Here is a 17,195-nt window from a genome sequence, read left to right as displayed (position 1 = left end):
GAGTGTGTGTGTGTGTGTGCCCTGTGATGGGTTGGCACTCCGTCCAGGGTGTATCCTGCCTTGATGTCCAATGACGCCTGAGATAGGCACAGGCTCCCCGTGACCCGAGGTAGTTCGGATAAGCGGTAGAAGATGAGTGAGAGTGAGTGAGAGTGTTAACATGCGATAAAGACCCCACAACTCTTTAGAGTTTTATTTGAAATGCCGACATGAGACTTACAGTGATCTAAGAATGAGGTTATAAGAGCATGAGTCAGGGTTTCAGTATCTTTCATCCAACATAAGAGTCGAAATGGAGCGATTTTAACCAGCGACCTGGGAATCTGAACGTTTCGGCCTTTAGGTGCATGTTTTATCGCTGACGCTATTTATATATAGAAGTGAAAATTCTGGAAATATATATTCTGGATATATTTACTTACTGAATACTAGCTTGTACAGTACAATGCTGTTCGCTTGTGAAACAGTGTAGTGGGTTTTTTTTATATAAACAATTTTTTATGAATAGTTTATTGATGAAACTAAATTAGAAAAGAAAAAAAAAAACGTCCGGAGCCACGTTGCTTTTTATGCTCATACTTTTTAATGTATCACAATGAGCAAGAAACATACTTGATGAAATATTTTCAAAGGAGTATATTCAATTACCATCTACAATCAACTTAACTAGGACAACAAGGTTTTTTGTGACAAAAGTTTTTCTTTAAAAGTCTGAAGTTCCATGTGATTTATGTATGTTAGTCTCCATGTAATTTGGTACAGTTTGGAAATCTTCATCATATAATTACAGTAACAAAAAAGCTAACAAGACTACAGTATAGAAAAGACATCAAGAACAACATTTTTGGTTTAACTTGCTCTTTTTTTGTACATTGCAAGGCTGTTTTTTCTACCCTCGGGTGGGCTACCTGGAGCCACTGAGCCGTTCTTGTGAGGCTCAAAGGAGGAACAATTCAAGAAAATAAAAAAATTGAAATCAAACAAAACAAAACAAAAAAAAAGCATTAAAAAAAATTGTGGCACCAGGAGTCACGAAAGGAACGGAGAGCTCCGTGTAGTCTTTGAAATCGGAGCTCGTGTTTTTTTTTTTTGTTTGTTTTTGTTTTTTTTTGTTTGGTTGCTTGTTAATTTTGGTTTCGTTTGCTTTTTCGTGTTTAACTGCTTCCTCAGGAATGACAGCCAAGAAATCCCCACACACTCCTCGAACAGCGAGTCCTTTATTTTTCAATGGTTTGATGAGATTTATTTCCCGGCTGACTCCAGGTCAGTGCTGTCCGTCGGCGAGACGAAGAAATGAAACAGGTAGCAACACCATGGACCGGGCGAAAAAAGAGACGCGTGGTTCTGTCCATCCTGTGGATTTTATCCACGATTCCGAAGTAGCGGCCGATCCGGCCGCGTCCGGAAGTCACCAGGTTTATTCCTCTCTGTTTTCACGTACTGTACGTCCACCGGTTGCTGAGTCTGTTTCCGTAGGCGTATTGTCAGTAATTAAATAATGACTTGATATCAAGAGGTGTCTCTGATTATTTTTCCTGCCTTTGGCTCCCATCCCCAGTTTCATGCCTTCCAGGACATTTTAACGACATTTTCCAAAGCTTCCCAGAGTTCTGTTCTCTTTGTTTTTCCTTCTTTGTCATTTAAAAAAAGTTGATGTCTTCTTTAAATATATCTATATCTGTATACATGTTTCTTCACAGTGGGCAAAAAGGATGACCTCTACAGCAAAACCTGCCGCCTTCTGTCTCTCTTTGCAAAATGTCCACAAAAAAAAAAAAATCAAGTATCCCGATGAGAGTCGATGTGTCTCAGTCATATGTTGTGTTGTGCCACAATAAATATACACTCATCAGGGGCACCAACCTTTCATCTGCATTATGCTTTGGCCACATACATATATTTAATGAAGTGAATAAAAAAACTGCTCAGTGCTTCAGTATCAATTTCTCATTACCGAATTATTAGGACTTTCCAAAAAAAAAAAAAAAAAAAATTATTGTACTGAAGGAACAGCTTTGCAGTTTATAATGTTTTGGTGTGAAATGAAAGTGGAGGAAAAACAACGACAACAACAACAACAACAACACAAAACTAAATAAACTGATGTTGGCTCTTAAAAAGACAAAAAACAAAGAAAACAAAGAAACACACACACACACACACACACACACACACACACACACACACACACACACACACACACAGTCCATGCTGGCAGAGTTGATTGTGAGGATTTGAACTTCATCCCTCACAAAATAAAGAGCCCATTAAATAAAGAGCACACTTTGGAAGCAAGAGATCAAACTTTGTCGAAAAAGACAAATATAGGAACATTGGTACACCATTAAAGTGGCCAGGTCTTAGAATAAGAAAAAAAAGTGATTGAAATTTAAAGCTGGTGTTAAAACATTAATTTATGCATACAAAAACAAAAAAACATCAACAATACAAATTAATATACAGAAAATAAAATACAAATAGATATATGAAAATAATAAAAGTCCGACACGATTCGAAATGAAAGTCAAAGCAAAAAAAAGGCATTAAAAAATAAACTATACATCAGAATTCTTACAAATAATTATGGAAAAAAAATATTTTAGGTAACAGGATTGAATAGAAGTGGCAAGCTTTGCATACCAAAAAAAAAAACATAAAAATAAAATAAAATAAAAAATTCAACCAAATTTTTCAATAGCATGCAGATTTTTTTTTAACACCAAACCACATTGCTCTGCAAGACGTAACACTCTTTAACACGCTTCCTAGATTACAGCAATGTACCATGTAGCCCAAAACACTTGCTGTACAGTTCAACTGAATCCTTTTTTTTTTTGGTGAGAAAATGAAAGGAAAAAAAAAGAAAGAGGGAAATTTGGATTAAACAGAACCATTTCCATTGACCTCTCTGGACAAAAAAGGTAAGAATGACCATCCAAAATATTAATAAATAAAAATACTGCTGCTATTTTCCCAGTTTTATATAATGCTTTGGAATGAAGATGTCACATGGAAAAGCTGTAAAAAATACACACCAAAAAACAAACAAAAAAAAAGCTATAAACCCTGCAGAAACCTGGGGCAGGTCCCTACTCGATTTTCTATGGGGGAGGCCACCATTCAACACCATCATTCTTTCTCAGACTCTTTAAAGACGGAGAGGTGGAGTGATGACACTAGTCCTGTGAGATATGTTAGGACCAGGTGCGTTACAGTATGTACATTTTTGGTTAGCGACTGTTACATGATGATCTACTTTAAGTGCACAAACAGCCTTAACCGGCTGCGGGGACATGAGCTCGGTATACACGACTCCTGAAACGGCGATGTTCTTTAACCCAGACGTGATGGCGGAATTACGGTCATATTTAACGTGGGAGGAAATAGACTTAAACTCACTAAAAAGATTGCTGTCCTTTCTTAAGAAATCAAATGCGCTATTTGGAATGCACTGTTCTTTACAAACATGACAGATCGTTGGCTTTTTGACGTTGGTCTGTTAAAAAGAAAGAAAGAAAGAAAGAAAGAAGGAAAGAAAGAGAAAACAATAAAGCCAAAATGTCCTTTGGAACATATATTCACAGTCTTCAAAGTTCCGTTTTTGCAACAAGAAGAAAAAATGTCGCAGAGGCAGGGAAATGGTTTACTTGGTTGTTTTAGTTTTTTGTTGTTTTTTTCTTCTTTTTTTTTTCTTAAAGCTTAGCCAAGAAGTAAAATGAGCATGCATCTAGGTATTTTTCTTTTTCAAAATCTACATTAGCAGCAAAACGTATGTCCTCAGAGACCAGACCTTATACATTTTCTTAAAAAAACAAAAAAAAAAAAAAAGTGAAACAAAACTAAAAATCTTGTGTGACAAGAAGAGTTAAACAAAGAGATTCTCCACTTCTATCTTACAAACTGCAATGGCTCTGTAATGGTGCTACTCCACAATGCAAGGACGAACGTCCTGTTTTGGTTTTTGGTATTCTTGGTATTTGTCTACGTAAAAAAGCCACCTGTCTGCTCGCAAAGAAGCAAAGACGGCAACTCTGATGCGTACTCCTTTTATTTTAAAACTTTGTTTTCTTTTCTTAAAAACTGCAACAAATTCTCAAGTATAAAGAAGCCTCTTTTCTCATCTTTATGCACCAATGGTGAAAGTGTTTAGTCTTTGGATTTTCTTTTCGTTTTAAAGCGTGAGAATTATTATTATTCTTTTTCTTGTATGACAACAACAACAAAAAAATAAAAAAAGAAGAAGAAATCATAAAAGAAACAAACAACAACAACAAAAATTAAAGACTATAACAGACTGCAGCCACACTGCATAAAATACACGTCTGCTTTGTAGTGCCAAAGGAGAAAGATCTCCGAACCTACGAAATGCAGTGGAAGCAAAGAAAGAAAAATAAGGAAGGAGAGTAACATAGACACACACATACACAAAAAGACAGAGATAAAGTAAGTCGAGACGTCGTAAGTGCACAATAGGTAACACAAATATAAGTGAATAATAATTTTCAAACAGATCTCTTCCTTTTTTTTTGGTCAGGTCGCTGCACCAACCGTCAAAGGAAACAAGCCCCTCATGAGAACAAAGGGATTCTGCCGAGTCTGTCGGTGGCAGTTTGGGTGAAAAAAAAATCCAAGATTTCGGATTTGACTATACTGAAATAAAGTACAGATCAGTTCCTGCTCCTCAATCTAGTCTATTGGAATGACCAAGACAACATCAAATGAAGCGCTTTAAGGTTGGACAATACAAAAGCTAAATGTACACAAAGATTATTCAATCTACCATACTGTTTAAATTTATTTCCAATGCAACAATCTACGTAACACGAAAAATGTTTATATCAATCATAAATACAGGTTTTTTACTTTTTTCTTAAAAAAAACAAAACAAAAAAAAATCCCTCACTGCGTTTCTTGTTTGGGTGTGTGTTGGGGGAGAAGTTTATATCCCGTTTAACAGAATTTTAGCAGTTTAGCGACCCTTTTGGATTCCCAGAAAGCTCTGTCTTAGTTCATATCACTTCCAAAATTTTTCTATTAAAAGTAATACAAAAACAGAAATGTTTTCTCATTTGTCAGAAAAGAAATGAATAAAGTAATGTAACATAAAAAAGGTTGTGAGCTGTTGACCTGAGAATAAAATAGACATTACATCATTCTTTTTTCATTAGCAAGCCATTGGTATTTGAATGCTTAGATAGCAAGAAAACTGTAAGACTATTCTCCCATACAGTACATACTGGCTTTGTGTGACTGTGCTATTAGGTGGATGTACCTATGCAAACAAGGTGTGCATCATTATCTCGTTCTTTGTATAGACAGAATCTGGGGCCCATCTGATTTTTGTGGTTTTGAGGCAGTCCTTTGCAATGCAGCATTCCCCTACATTATCTGCACGTTAACTGCAGTGTTCTCTATTAATTTAATATATGTGTATACATATAGCTATATACTTAAGTCGAAACAAATTAAAACCAGCATGTTCATATGGGAAAACAATCCACTAACATTTAAATTTTTGGTTACAAGCTTTGGAATTGCAGTTAGTCTTTACACATCTTTTTTTTTCTGAAATTGGTTCGTATACTTTTAAACATATTTTAAACATCGCCGCTTTTTTTTTTTAGCTTTTGTGTTTTATTTATTTTTTTGTTTTTTATTTTTTAAAATATCGTCCATCGTTGAAAGCTCTTTTACAGTCTGATGGAGTCTGTTCCTACACTAGCCATATTACTACTACAACTATCACTGTCTTTGAGACAGCTGGGCTGCTGTGGCTCCTCTGCCAACCTGCCCAGCCTGTCTGCTGATTTCTGACTGCTGTCCGAGTCAGAGTCGTCGGTAAAGACGTCTGTTGGTATCGAGGTCTGAACCCCTGAGGTGCTCAATGAACTTGAGGTAACCGTTGAAGGTGAGGATACTGGAGGAAAAGAGGATGATGTTGAAGGGGTGGCATTGGGCTTTCCAGCTAAAGCTTTAGAGAAAGGGGCCTGGGGCCAGGGTTTGCTGGCAGCTGTGGGGTTAAGTGTGGCAGAGGAGCAAGAGGATGCAGACACAGATGAGCATGGCGTGGTGTTTGACGTCGTTGGCGGGGGAGATGTTGTGGTTTTGTTTGGGTGGGTGACAGACTGCGAGGTAGATGCGGTGTTAGGATCGGGGAAGCAGGCTGAAGAGTGAGGTAATAAACTAGTAGCGTGCTCTTTGGCATTTCCGGCTGATCGCGTGATTGTTCTGTGTTTGTGCAAGGATGAATCCAGGTGTTGACTAAGTGCCTTGTCCCCATCCAGAGTGACATTACAAGCCAGGCAGTCATAGAGGCTACCCTCAGCTGAACTGCCACTACTGGGGACTCGAAGCAACATCTCTTGCATGTTTGCCACAGACTGACCAAAAAAGCAGATCGACTTCAGGTGGCTGATAGCTGCTTCCTCCTTGCTGAATACAGTTTGACACTTGCGGCACGCCAGCCGATACTGAACTTTGGGGACAATGTATTGGTCAAGAAGGGAGTCTGTACCTTTGCCATCCACTTCATGCTGCTCAGGGGGTAAGTTATTATGTGAAGAGGTATCAACTGGGAGAGTGCCTTTTTTCTCCTCTGTTTTTACATGATCTTTGGCAGAATCTTTGCGGTCCACCGAAGGCTGAGAAGAAGCTGGGGTTTGGCTTGCTTTCGGTTGCTGGATTTGCTGAAGCTGTCGCTGCTGCTGCTGAAGTGCTTCCTGCAGGCTCTGTTGATATTGCTGGTAATGCTGGAGCAGTGATCCTGGTGATAACCCCATTAGGGCTTGTGATAAAGCTGGGTTGTAGGGGAAAAGACTTTCCATACCATACATAGGCTGAAGGTATCCACCTTGAAGAGCCCCAGGAATCTGAGGGGCATAATATGGAGAAAAACCTGGCATAAAATAGGGCAGGAACTGGCTGGTAAGCAGTGCTGTTGGATCTGATGCTAAAGCAGCCTGCAGAGCTTGTAGCTGTGCAGGATCAACCACATATTCCATGCCAGGTGTAGGCATTGAGGTGGCTGGAACAGCTGTATCTGGTTTTTCTTTCTTGGCACTGGCAGCAGAAGTGGAGGGAGCAGGTGTGCCCGCAGTTGAGGATGGTGTGGAGGACTTCTCGACTTTTTCCTTGGTCTTTTCTTTCTCCCTGGCTTTTTCTGTTTCACGCTCTTTGGGATGATCAGCCCGGGCACCTAGTTGGGTGGTCAGGGAGTTTGATGTGAGTGTGGTAGTAGTAGTTGAGTGGGCAACAGAAGAGCTGGCCTGAGCTGAGCTGGATGAGGCCAAGGAGGAAGAAGAGGGGATCTTATTGGGTAAACCAGATGTGGGGAGACTGGGTGAAGGTACACTGGCACCGGACATGTTTAGAACGTTGGGAGGTTTTGGAGGGGTTAAAGCTGAAAGATAACGACACAGAAAGAAAGTGAATTAGTGTGATGTATATGGATCAACAAGAAAAAAAAATCCCATGCAATCAATTTCACAGCACAGAAAACAGATAAATTGCAAAACTAGACATCAAATAAATTAATATATTCATAAGGTGTATCAGATATTTTTAAGGCTAGTAATGCCATACCTGAGTTGGTTGAGTTAAAACCTGGAAGGGAAGGGCTTCCAACCCCTGGCAGGAGAACTGGGGGTATTCCTTGCAGATTTGGATAGGCCGACTGCAGATTTAGGGCTTGCAAGGCCGGACTGTCAAACATCCCTTGTTGCTGCATGGCTTGTTGTTGTGCAAGACCAAGAACCTCATTGGCTTTCTTGATGCGATCCATCTCTTGCTGGGCCATTAGCTGACGAACAGTGGCTGGGTCAAAGTACTCTTTCTCTTTGTCAAGCTGGCTTCCAATTGTCTCCTTCACCTTGGAGATGTGCTGCTGGGAGAAGATGTGGTCCCGCACTGAGAGACGTGCACTGTATTTTACACCACACAAGGTGCACTCTGTCTTAGGTCCCTCATAAGAAGTCTGGTTGATTCCAAAGTGCTTAGCCATACTGAGTTTGGCTTTCTTTTCTTTAGCACGGGCATTCTGAAACCAGACCTGTACAACTCTTTTTGGGAGTCCAATGTCATTGCCGAGTACCTCACACTCCAACATTGTAGGTGTCCTATAATCACTGAAACAGGACTTAAGGACTTTCAGCTGGAGGTTAGTCATCTGAGTTCGGAAGCGCTTTTGCCCTGGCCTTTCTCCACTGTCAATACTTCTACTCCCAGATGCCCCAGGGCTTGGTGAACAGGGATCAGCCAGACTAGATGTTTCACTGTAATCCACCATGTTTTCATTTTCAAAGTCTTTTGCATAATAACTTGTTGCAGGGCTCACTAGTCCTGAAGACATCTGGTCATCATTCTCAAGAGACGGGACTGATCCCCCAGTCTTAGACAAGAAATCCCCACTGTTGTGGCTATGCTTCATATCGGCACTGTCATTCTCTGCATTTGCCTCATCACCAGTAGTGGTGTCCGTAATTGCAGTGTTCACAGAAGAACAATCATCATTATCAAGCTTGCTCTGATCAAAGTTCATGTTTACTGATGACATGGTTGGGCTTTCAAACTCCTCCATTCCCTCAACCTTAATTGATGTTGGACTTAAAAGTGCCCTGGGAGACAAGTCCATGGTTTTACTCACAGGTGACAGAGATGAGCACTGACCATCATTATTAGAAGAACCTATATGAGAGAAATTAGCAATATCCTGAGGATCCATCTTCAAGTGCATGCCATCATGTTCAGACAGCAAACCGGTAAGTGTTATGTTGTAACCAGCACGCTTTGCCTCATGCCAGTGGCGTGAACGAATGTGGGCTTCCAGGGCAGTTTTAGCTTTGAAGAGGGCACGACAAAAGGGGCAACGTCGATGGGCTTGAGCTGGCCCAACAGCTCGAAACTGTCCTTTTCTTTCCCTGGCCCTAGTATTTTGGAACCATACTTGCACCACCCGTTTCTTGAGCCCCACTTCATGAGCAATATGATCGAGCATCTTTCGTGTGGGGTTAGAGTCTAGTAAATATTTCTGGTACAGGATCTCAAGCTGCTCTGGTGTAATAGTGGTTCGAAGACGTTTGTCTCTTTGTGGTTCTTCCCCACTGTTGGTGCTATCATTTTCCCCTGGACTAGTGCCTGCTTTTTCCTCTAGCTTTCTCTTTAGAGAGTTCATGGTGGATGTAGGAGTGGACGGAGAGGTGGCAGAGCTGCTTGGTATTTGTGGCAATGCTCCAGCTAGAAGCTGGCTAGCCAGCAAAGGGTTGCTGGGGTCAAATAACATAAAAGGCATGTCCATTGGTCGGTCCAAGAACTGGGGATGAATAAACTGGTTTTGAACGCTCAAGAAGTGAAGCTGCTGGTGTTCTTGCCAGTGCTCAAATGAGGGAAAAGCGAGTTTACACTGCTCACACTGGTAGGGAATCATTTGCTGGGCCAGCTGCTGCTGTGAGGCTAAATGGGAATTAAGGGCCATCAGAGAACTTTGGGAGGGGTTTTGGCTTGTATGGGCCGCAGAGGCTGAAGCAGTACTATGCTGTTGCTGTTGAGAGAGGGAAGGTGAAGAAAGCTTTCTGTTCTTTGGGGTAAGTTGAACCTTTTCCTCTCGTGATGGTTTCTGTGGTGGAATCTCAGCTGGCTGAGTGCTTTCCTGTTTCAAAGATGTCTGCTCTCTTGGACCCAGAGATGGTTCTGCAGAAATTTTGGTTTTCTCATCAAAAGAGTTTGATGTATTTGTTGATGTAGATTCAGCCTTCTCAGATGATGTCATATGAGAGAATGATGTAGATGAAGTTGGAAGAGGGCAGAGGCTTGAGGACGATGACATCGGTGTGTGACCTGATGATCCAGAACATGAAAAGTATTCATGTGAGAGGTCAAGAGAGTCTTCATTTTGACTATCATATTGCCCTTCCTCATCCTCATCTTTGTAGCAAAGCTTCTTTTGATGTTTAATAAGGTCAAATATCCGCTGGAAGACCAGACTACACTTCTTGCACTGATAGTTCAAGTTAGTTGTGCGAATGTATCGGTCATTAGACAGCTCACGCCGCTCACCTTCTTTTGCTCCTTCACCCTGGTTCTCATAATTTTTACGTGCTTTTTGTCTGGCATTCTGGAACCAAACAACAATGACCCTAGTTGGTAGGGTCAAAAGATTGGACAGCTGCTCAAATTCATCATCTTTAGGGTATGCATTAGCATCAAAGAAATCCTGCAATACTCGAAGCTGGTAGTCTGTGAACCGTGTCCTTGTGGATCTCTTACTGCCATAGGACTCTGGTTTTTGGGGTTCAGGTGAAGGTGGTTTAGAGTCAATTTTGACCTCTTCCAGAGTAGTGATAGGGGGATTGTTGAAATTGTAGGGGGAGTCTTTGTTGCGCTGCCGCTCTTTGAAGAGAGTATTCCGAAACCAGTGCTTAATGACTTTCTGTGGAAGTCCCGACTTGTCTGCCATTTCTTTTATTTGTTCTTCATTTGGTGAATTGTTTATGTCAAAGTACTGTCTTAGAACCCTTAGCTGATCGTCCGTAATACGGGTGCGGGGCCTCTTATTCTGCTGCTGCTGCAGCATAGCAGGGGTAAGCTGCTGCTGGTACAGATGTGCAAGATCAGTCGCTAGACCAGGCTCAACAGCTTGTAACTGTGCAGGAATTTGAGAGGGCAATGACTGGAGGGACATTGGCTGCATCATGAGTGGAGAGAAGAGAGGGAGATCCATTGGCATTGGAATCTGAGGTAGCGGACCTGGGGGTTGTGGGGTTGAAGCAGTTGGTGGAGTAAGTGCGGGGGCTGATACAGGAATATTTGGTGTCGGTGCCCTTTGCGGAGGAGGTGGTGGTGGCGGGGGAGGAGGAGGTGGTGGTGGGGGAGGAGCAGCCTCAGGTGTTTGTGGTCTTAGTGGGTACAGCTTGTCATATTGTTCTCTGTACTCCTTAGCAAACCTCTCTAGTGATCTAAAAGGGAAGAAGGCCTGATGGATATGCTCCTGGTGACTTTTTAGTATTAATATATTGGAAAAGAGTTTTCCGCAGGCCTCACATTCCAATTTCTCCAGTCCTTCAACTGGGTCCACAACTCTAGTGATACCACCAGATGCAACTGATCCAGACACAGATCCTGTCAGCTTTCTCTGAGCTTTCTGTTTGTTCTCATTGTATTGAATAACTAATTCAAATCCAAAATTCTCCAATAGCACTTTGGTGGCATTACCACGAGCATCTGATGCAATCCTTGGTGGAAGGCATCCATTGTCCTGATTCAAATTAGCTATAGTCTGTGGTATATCTTTCTTTTCTTTGGATTTAAAATTTTCTGGGATGTCCTTTGGAGCATGGTCCTCTGTTTTATCATTAATTTCTTTATCCTTTGGCAGATCTCTTTCCTTCTCACTATGAGGAGCAAGCGACTTTGGTTTTTTCTCTACAGGGTGTGAAAGAGATGCACTCTGCTGTAGTAAAGCCATTTGGCTTGATGCCTGTGAGTGGGAATGGGCTTGGTGCTGTTGCTGAAGGTGATGATGCATCAGTTGCTGTTGTAGGCAGCTCTGTTGTGCCTGCTGGGCCTGGTTCTTTTGCTCCTCCAACAAAGAGGCAGCAGAGTTACTTAGGTTAAGGGAAGAACTGTTCAAGTTAATTTCTGGATTCAGCTGGAATTCTGCTCCAGGGATATAGAAAGGAAACAGAAGCTGTTGCTGTTGAAGGGGCAAAAGCGCATCTGCTGTCATTGGAAAATGCTGGAGTAGTGGATTGAACAGCTGGGACTGAATGAGGGCAGCTTGCTGTTGGAGCTCTTGCTGAAGTTGGGCTTGGGCTTGAGCTTGAGCCTGTGCTAACTGCTGCTGCTGTTGGAGCTGCTGGTGACCTCTTGAAGACAGCATGTCTGCAAATTTCTTTTTTTTCACATCGTGGTTTTCAGAAGGCGGCGGATGAGATGTGGAGTTAGACATGGACTCAGGATTCTGAGACTGACTCATTTGGTTCCCACCCAGGATGCTCTGTGCTGTCTGAACCCCTGCTGGAGAGCAGCTGTTGTTACTTGAGCTGGTTGTTGAGTTAGTTGACGGGATGGGGCTGGGAGTTGAAGTGCTATTTGAGGTGCCTCCACTTAAACCGCCACTGTTGACAGAACTGGAGCCTCCACCTGCAGCTTCAAGTTTGGCTGCCCTGGCTTTGGTCTGGTGCAGGACAGAGCGCATATGAATCTCCAGTGTAGAGCTCTGACTGTATGCGACGTTGCAAGTGCTGCATTTAAAGGGCTTATTATCAGGACTGCTGGTTGTTTCCGGTTGACCTGTAGTGGATTCCTGCAGAGCCCGTTTGACCTTATGCAAGTGTGACACAGAATTATAATGTACCAGAAGAATATTCTTCTGGGTAAAAGACTCTTTGCAGACTGTACACTTGAAAGGACGAGAAGGGTCTAAAAATTTCTCCATTGTGAAATTAGGACCTTTCCTAAATGGCAGCGCTCGTTTGGGCTCAGATCCTGAATCCTCTTGTAATGATCCAGAGTCACTGCCAGTTGGACTCTGTTTCTCCTCAGGATCACTGTCCTCTCCTTCTTTCTCATCTTCAATGAGACCTGCCTGGTCCTCTCCAAGTGAAGGGTCACCAATAACCATGAGGTCTCCATTCATTAGTAGGCCTCCATAGAGCTGCTGAATATCAGCTTCACTCAGTTCAAGGTGACTGGACTCCAGGTGTTTTTTCAAGGCCTGTAGCGTCCTGAAGCTCCGCTGACAGAGACAACACATGGTGGCTGCTCTGATGACATGGTACTGGGAATGCAACTGCAATTTCTCAATTGTCTTAAATGCCAAACTGCACTGGTTGCAACGGTACTTGTAAACATGGCGATCAGAGACAGGGAGTTGTGGCCTTTTGTTATGGACCTCATTGAAATGTATCTGGAGAGCGTTGGATGATTTGAACACTTGATTACAGCCCTTTTTCCAGCATAGGAAACCAGTAGTGTCGTCTCTTGTAGTATGTTGCTCTTCAAGAGGTGACTTCCGAGATTCAGTTACGTCTAAGACCAGATTAATTCCTTTATCAGCTTCAACCTCGGCAGCTTCTACAAAACGAATACAATAAGAAATGTTTGTGATGTAAAAGTAGAGTGTGTTATGTGTATGTATATACAAATAATTCAATTCTATTTTTTACAGCTGGTATTAAAAAGGACAACATATCTTCACACCTGTTTGTTTCTTTGTGCTTTCAGAGGTTGAGTTAGACAAGGATTGCGGTGTGTTCTGAGGATCTTTCTCTGGTCCCGGGACTGGTATGAACATGCTTGCTGGCAGTACCTCTGATGTTGCCACCTGGAAAATAAAACACATAGTGAGCCACGTATTAATTAAAATCCTTTTTAACAGCCACTGATATGGAATGCACAACAGCTCAAATAGACGTCTGAGCGAATAACGCTTCTCAGAAAAAACTGTCCGGTTTTGTTTCATTACTTAGTCACTCACAAATATAAAGGTTTTGTCAGTGAAAGGTTTCCTTCCACACACGTAATCATGTTATTAATGTTCTTACTATATTTGCCGTTCCAAGAATTTGCACTTTGATCACAGATGATGTTTGTCAAACTCTGAGAAAGTTCTGCTGCAGCCAATTAGTGTGATGGGGCCAAGGAGTCTACCTTGGCCAGTTGAAAAGCTTATTAGGAGCCTAATTAAATAATTCCATCTCCTCATAAAAGTGTATCACATTCCAGTGAGAAGCTCATAGCACAATGTACAAAGAAATTCCCTGTCTTTCTGAACAGCTTCCCTGCTTCTGTTGTATCTCAATGCCTCTTTTTTCCTTCTCATATCCCCTTTATTCCTCTCTCCTTTTTCCAGAAGGGGAAAAAAGATAACAATTTATCAAAATCACTCATTAACTAGCTCCTATTTAACAACAATCAGTGACTGAAATTGGAAAAAGGGCTGGGAGATGGAGCACTGTCTGCTTCACCTTCCTTCAATTAACAGAACAATCAGCCTCTCTACCCAGGCTGCATTTCAATTCCTCATTCCTTTCCATCTCCCCTCCTCCTGCTTGCCTCTCTTCCATGTCTAATTCCTACTTTCATTCTATGTTTATGTCCTTGTGTCCCAATTTTCTTTCTTTTGTTCATCACACCACCTGCACCTCGTACCCTTTCGTAACGACTGTATACCTGATTAAATTTTTTTTTAATCTGATTATTATATTCAAAATCTATTCTTTCCTTCCTTCCTTCACTTTTTATTTTTTAAATCCACTAATGAGTGCATGGTCGTAGGCATGGATTTATGATAGAGGATACCGAGTGCTCCCGAGCTTCTCTAAAATATAAATCATCTCCAAGCACAATCGTCACGAAGCACCTGACGACACGAAGGACACGGCACTCGATCCTTCGGCAGTTACTTCACTGGTCTTAAGGTTAAGTGGAACTGTTAATACAGTGCTATCCATTAACATCTGATTAGTGTGTGCAGATTCATGCTGGAAAACTTTTACAATTTTTATGTATTTTTTTTTTTACTTCTTTTTTCCTTCCATCTCTCCTCCTCCGAAACTGAAAGGTGTAAATTAATGTGGCCGGTATGGAGAGTTTCGAAGCAAAACACAGCAGTGATTTACATTACAAAGTGGAGTGTTTCGAGACAAGTGCTTCATTAAGCCACGAGAGCCCTGCACAGCCAGTATCCCAAGGTCATTTTTTAATTTGGACTGTCTAATTCGCAAAAACACAGTTCCAAATGGCTATCATCTGAGCCAGACTGAGAATTAATGAAGCACAATTATTTTCATTATCCCTATCTAAGACAGACAGAAAATGATACACAGACAGAGAGGGAGGGAATTACTGAGAGAGAGAGAGAGAGAGAGAGAGAAGGACCAGACAAATAAAGAGAGAACCTTGCTCGCATTTTTATGCACTGTCTGCAAGAAACGAGTCACCTATTTCCGAATTCATTAAGCTCTCCTGTTTGACATGAGGGAATGGAGTCGCTTTATTCTCCTTCTACTTGTAAAAAAAAAAAAAAAAAAAAAAAAAGAGATGCTGCTTTTAATGTGTGTTGTATTGCTCCGATGTGTTTTTACAATGTGCCACTGTAGGAAGACCGATGCATTATCATCTCTATAAAAGAAAAAATATTGCTACCTGGTCCTAATAATGTGTTCGTCATTTGTTTCCTTGCCGGCGAGCGGAGACGGCATAACGGTATTCGGAGGCATCCTCGCTTTCAGCGATCGGCGAGCGAACAATTCCCTTCCGCAGACAAATCTAAACGTAATTATTTCTCTACTGCAAATATGGAAAAATAGAGCTGTTGCATCCTCCATCAACTCTGCAATAACAGTCGGCTGTAGAGTCGATGGGATGCTGTAGGTGATGAAGGTGAGTTGCTTAAAGAAGAAGTGGATTATGCAGCGGAAATCTTTTATTCAGATTCTTTCCTAACACTAGAGATGTTTTATTTACATGTCAGCGTGCAGAAAATAGAAAAATAAAATGTACAGTTTCAAGGACTACGTATGCTGCATGTTTTCTCTGACGGCTATTCAAAAGTGCAAAAGTTTGTACCCCCATAGTTTACTAGTTAAACAAGAAGAGTAGAGCTCTCTTTGTATTTTCTTTCTCTCTATCTCTCTCTGTCTCGCAGGTATTCATAACGTATGCGTTCTCGTTCTGGGATTTCCTTTTACTTTCCTTAAAAAAAATAATTCTGTTTAAATATTTTTCTGTATTAATGATCGACGGAACAGAAAGAATGAGAAGTCTTGGGTTTTCTTTTGACCTGATTTCAACTGATGAAAACAATGGGCATGTCGGTACAACCGCTCGGGTAGAGGATCGCCCGTCCAATCAGGAAACTATCATCCTATAAATCTGGCACGCGATGAGTCAACAGGACGCCTGCGGGCCGCAATTAACACTTTTCAACATGAGGGAAGGAGAAGAGACAATGTTTGCCAAGGCGTGGCTGGATAAAAGGCATAAAAGGAGCGAGTCACCATCATAAAGCTGAGCTCAGCCTCTCACACCATCACCACAGTGGGCCTTGGTGTATTAAACACGCAGCTTTTCTTAGAAAAAAAACAGCTAGACAAAAGAATAGAAGCAGAAGGTCATGTGCTCTGCTCTTCATATTCATTCCAACCTATACAGGATTTTTAATTAAAAAAAAAAATCCCTACAAAAGACTAATACCATGGCATCTGTCTCAGTATAGTGAATCTAGGGTTCTTATGTACAGTTAAAGATCTGTATTCATGGGTTTGGGGCAGGAGGTCAAACATAAACAATACAGAACTAGAAGGACAAGATGTCTTTTACAATACCGTGCTATAAAATGATCGCAGGAAATTAGTACATGCTCTACTCACAGATATACTCAGGAAAATATCTGAAACATTCCCACGTTAAGACTAACAGGATTAGGACGTATATACGAATGTAAATACGGCTGAGATTTGAATACTGTTCCGTTATTCACACGATTTAGCTGTGATAAACGATTAATTCCTAATGATTTTGCTTTCCTACATTACCCACGATGCTGTTGGACAACCTGCTGATATCATGGTGCAGTTCATTGAGATTTAGCCCTCGACTTCACCTTCAGACATAAACCAGCAGAACGTTAACTCCGCCTTCTCGTCTCAACGCTACGCTCCAACAGATCACCTTCCAAAGCTTTGGATTTCATGCTAACACCGCTATAATTTCTCGTCATCTTGTCGAGCAGAGTCTTCTGAGATGTATAGCTGCAAAGCATTCTGGGAATTCGGGGCTAGCATTTGCCCTAAAGTATCCAATAACAAAACCCGAGTGTTATGACTTATTGCTAACATCATCTTCGCGCAGCGAACGACTGCTATCTTCTCTTAGGAATCGCAGAAATACAGAAACAACCAACAGAATCTATAGAAACATCCAAAATATTTCAGTTTGAACCCTTTGTAAAAAGAAACGATTCGTAAAAAGATTTCTTATGATTAAAATATGAAATTGTGTACAGTATATAATGTGATCCGATCCAAATTTAAGCCTGGGAAAAGTGTTTTTGTTGTAACGCACAAAACTTACACAGGAAACCAAACAAAACCTCTGTGTAGGAAACTGAAAGCACTCACGGTGGCTATGAGCTTGTCGACGCAGTCCGGTGCCACGCTGTGGAGGTGCGTGAGGTGGAACTGCAGGTGGACCTTGTT

General features: G+C 41.4%; 1 protein-coding gene across 1 annotated transcript in view; it reads right to left on the bottom strand.

The window, feature by feature from the left end:
- Positions 1-560: 560 nt before the first annotated feature.
- Positions 561-17,195, bottom strand: part of zfhx3b (zinc finger homeobox 3b) — a 159,170-nt gene continuing 142,535 nt past the window's right edge. The window contains exons 7-10 of the mRNA XM_060872105.1: positions 17,118-17,195; positions 13,195-13,318; positions 7,582-13,068; positions 561-7,399 (exon numbers count right to left, since the gene is read on the bottom strand). The exon at positions 17,118-17,195 is cut by the window's right edge and continues 123 nt beyond it. Of these exons, the coding sequence (XP_060728088.1) occupies positions 5,691-7,399; positions 7,582-13,068; positions 13,195-13,318; positions 17,118-17,195 (7,398 nt within the window). The 3' untranslated portion in view covers positions 561-5,690. The remainder of the gene's footprint in view (positions 7,400-7,581; positions 13,069-13,194; positions 13,319-17,117) is intronic.

This window comes from Tachysurus vachellii, chromosome 1 (assembly GCF_030014155.1).
Source record: "Tachysurus vachellii isolate PV-2020 chromosome 1, HZAU_Pvac_v1, whole genome shotgun sequence".
NCBI lineage: Eukaryota > Metazoa > Chordata > Actinopteri > Siluriformes > Bagridae > Tachysurus > Tachysurus vachellii.
The sequence above is the reverse complement of the archived record's forward strand: the minus strand, read 5'-3'. Positions and strand labels throughout refer to the sequence as shown.